Genomic DNA, 3,254 nt, shown 5'->3' on the forward strand with positions numbered 1-3,254 from the left:
CCCGGGCTTAACCCCCCCCCCCCCGCCCTCCGCTCCTCCCCGGCCGCAGCGAGGGGTCCCCCGACACCACGGCCCACGGAAGATGATGTGGGCTCCCCCCCCGGGGAGAGCCCTCGGCCCCTCCCAGAGCAAGAGGGACCCCCGTGTCCCTGTCCCCGAGGGAGCGCGGTCCCACTCGGCCCCGCAGACAGAGCGGGGAAGGCGACGGCCGTGCACTTACAGAGGTTCAAGGGAGACATCTCCTCCCGCGGGGACCAGGCTCGGTCGGACGGGTGAGGTTCTCCATGGAGTCCTCCCGACACGGGGAGAGCCCTCGGCCCCTCCCAGAGCAAGAGGGACCCCCGTGTCCCTGTCCCCGAGGGAGCGCGGTCCCACTCGGCCCCGCAGACAGAGCGGGGAAGGCGACGGCCGTGCACTTACAGAGGTTCAAGGGAGACATCTCCTCCCGCGGGGACCAGGCTCGGTCGGACGGGTGAGGTTCTCCATGGAGTCCTCCCGACATCATCTCCCGTTTGATTTCCACCCTCAGTTGATCTTGTTTGAGTTTCTTCTGCAAGGAGGGAGGAGAAAGGCCTGGAAACATCTTCCGGGCGGTGGGAGGTGGGGACGAGGTAGGAGATTGCCCCATGGGGCTGCCGGGTTGCTGGACCTTCTTGGTGAGGGTGTGGATGTGAATCTCTCCAGGACCGCGCGGCTCCAAGGATCCCATGCTGCCCAAGAGGGTCTTGGCCATGGCTTTTTGCCCGGGACCGGCGGGATTAGAGGCGCTGCTCCGCGGTTGGGTTCTCCGTTTGAGGATCTCCCGTAGCGTGTCGATGGGCGAGCCGTTGACGTACCACTCGGTCACCCCCATTTGTCGGAGGTGGGATCGAGCGTGGCTCGACAGCCCTTTGCGGTTCTCGAAGTATTCGCCGCAGAACTCGCAGCGGATGTCTCGCACCGGCTCCGACCCCGAGGCTGCGGGGAGAGAGAGAGAAAGAGAGAGAGAAGAAAGACCGGCGTTGCTCAACGGACGGACAGGACAGACAGACGCAACCCACGGCGGCAAAGCCAATCCCAGCCCGAAATCGGAAGCAGGCTCGAATGCATCTGGGTACCCCAGGAAAACGCAACGGACGGGGGCTGCGGTGAGCCGGAGGGCTTCCCGGTGGGGCCGACGGCAGAGCCGTGGTCCGGAGCACTGGGATAACGCGGACGCTCGTGTCCCTTCCCGGCTCGTGGCCCCGGGAAGCGGCGAGTCTCGCTGGCGCCGGCAGCGTCCAAGCCCAGCCGCCGCGGGGAGGAGGAAGGGCTCTGGATGAAGACACGCTCCCGGCCGCCGCGGTGCCGGTGGCACCGGGACAAACACCGCGTGCCTAAACCGAGCACATCCCCGCTAATCCCAGTGCTGGATGCTCGGCCCTCGAGCGGGGACGTTTCCCGCCTCCAGGAAGCGCCGATTCCCGGCACGTCGATGAAGAGGAGGAGGAAGACGAAGCGGGAAGAGGTTTTACCGCCAAAACCAAGCCGCAACCTGAGCCACGCGATACCCCGGAGGAGAAACGCAACTTCACCGGTCCTCGTCCACCCTCCGGCTGCGGAGGGTAAGGGAGAAACCATTGGCACTCAGTCGGGATGGGGAAATCGAGGCAGATCCCTGCCTGGAACTGGGGCAAAACCGCACCAGCGGTTTGAACCCGCGCGTCTCGGGGAGACTCGAGCAGGGCGATTTCGGGAGGGGAGATCAGCGCAGGCAGGACTTGTCCAGCCGCTCCCCGGCACCGTGCAGCCATCCCCACCGGTGGAAAGAGTTCACCGGGGAGGCCGGGGCTGTAATTTCTAACCCGAGTCGGGATTTTAGGCGTCGCTGAAGCGATGCCGGGAAGGGACCTACGGAGAGGGAGCGGCGGCATTGCGGCAGACGAAACCCTGCTCACCGCGCAGACCGGCCCCGGCCGGCAACCGGCACCGGCACGGCCGCGGCTTTGGTTTCTTGGCCGGCGAAGGGGAACGAGGGAGAAGATCGGTTGATTCCTCGTGCCGCGGCTTGGGCTCTGACAGCCGCTGCAGCCTGCCGGGGACTTAGCTTACGCCAAGCTGAACGGCCGGCCAAGAGGTCGTCTGCTCCTACGGCTCCGTTAGCAGGCAGCCCTAACGAAGAAGAATTACGGCGCCGGCTACGAGAGGCATAAAGCGCTTTTCTGTTGCTGCTCCAAGTCTTTAAAGGGCTGCGAGGACGAGCCGGGGTCAAACTCTGCATCTTCTGTCACCGGCGGAGGAGCAGCACCCGGAGAGCGTCTCTGCTCCCACAAACCCACGGGCGCATCCTCCAGCTACCGAGTCCGTCCCGCCACCGGCCAGCGTCCGGCTCTGCCATCCCGGAGCTTTTCAGCTTGGGAAAAGCAAGACGGTAACCGGGACGGAGCGATTTGATAGCCCTACGGCTCCAAGAAACCTCGCGGGGTTAGGTAATCCCCAGCCACAGGGATTTTGAGGGATATCGAGGGATATCGGGTCTCGGAGCCGCTCCTGCAACAAGGGAAGGAGCCGCTACAGCAAACGTTAGGACGCCGTCTTCTGCTTTATCGCAGGAAACGACCCCAAGCGTGCCGCAGTTCCCACCGGGGAAGATGAGGTGCCTGTTGGTGCTGCCAGAGGTGGGACGGGCTGGCTGGGCAAGCCCGCTAACGAGGAGGAAGAACTAACGAGCCAGAGAAGCCAAACAGCCCTTTGAGCTGTTGGGGAAGACGTTCCCAGCAAGACGCGGGGCTCTGGGAGAAGGCGGCAAGAGCCGGCTGCTGCCGGGAAAACCATTTTGGTCCCGAGGTGTCGGAATAAGTCACCGACGGAGCTTGGGGACGAAGAGGGACGGGTCAGCGCCAGGGCTGCGGTGCCAAGAGCCGCGGCAGCGCCTCCCCGAGCGCATCCGACGCTGGAAGTGGCAGCGGGGAACGGGCTGTCACCGGCCAAACCCACCGCGCTCCGTTGGGATTGGGGAGCCGGCCGTGTGTGGGATCGAGCCGCGGCACAGGAGGGTGCTCCACGTCAGCCGAACCGTGGCCCGGAGGAGCCGAGGGATGGCGAGAGAAGTGGGGAAGAGAGATGTAGAGAGCTCGGAGGGCAGGGAGCCAGCGGTTTTCCTGAAATCCCGACGGGAATGCCCGTTCGCCCCGTCAGGGAAGACTGTCCCCTCCGATAATCGCGAGGGAGCGGCGCGTGTCTCCCCCGGCACGGCGGTTACCAAATGCCGGCTCCTCCACCGAGCTTCTGCGCCC

The 3,254-nt window shown here is 65.3% G+C and overlaps 1 protein-coding gene across 1 annotated transcript in view; it reads right to left on the minus strand.

Moving 5' to 3' along the window:
• Positions 1-3,254, minus strand: part of WIZ (widely interspaced zinc finger motifs) — a 57,755-nt gene that overhangs the window by 2,273 nt on the left and 52,228 nt on the right. Inside the window, exons 8-9 of the mRNA XM_019470590.1 lie at positions 650-957; positions 421-550 (exon numbers count right to left, since the gene is read on the minus strand). Of these exons, the coding sequence (XP_019326135.1) occupies positions 421-550; positions 650-957 (438 nt within the window). The remainder of the gene's footprint in view (positions 1-420; positions 551-649; positions 958-3,254) is intronic.

The sequence above is a fragment of the Aptenodytes forsteri genome, unplaced genomic scaffold, assembly GCF_000699145.1.
Source record: "Aptenodytes forsteri isolate BGI_AS27 unplaced genomic scaffold, ASM69914v1 Scaffold687, whole genome shotgun sequence".
NCBI lineage: Eukaryota > Metazoa > Chordata > Aves > Sphenisciformes > Spheniscidae > Aptenodytes > Aptenodytes forsteri.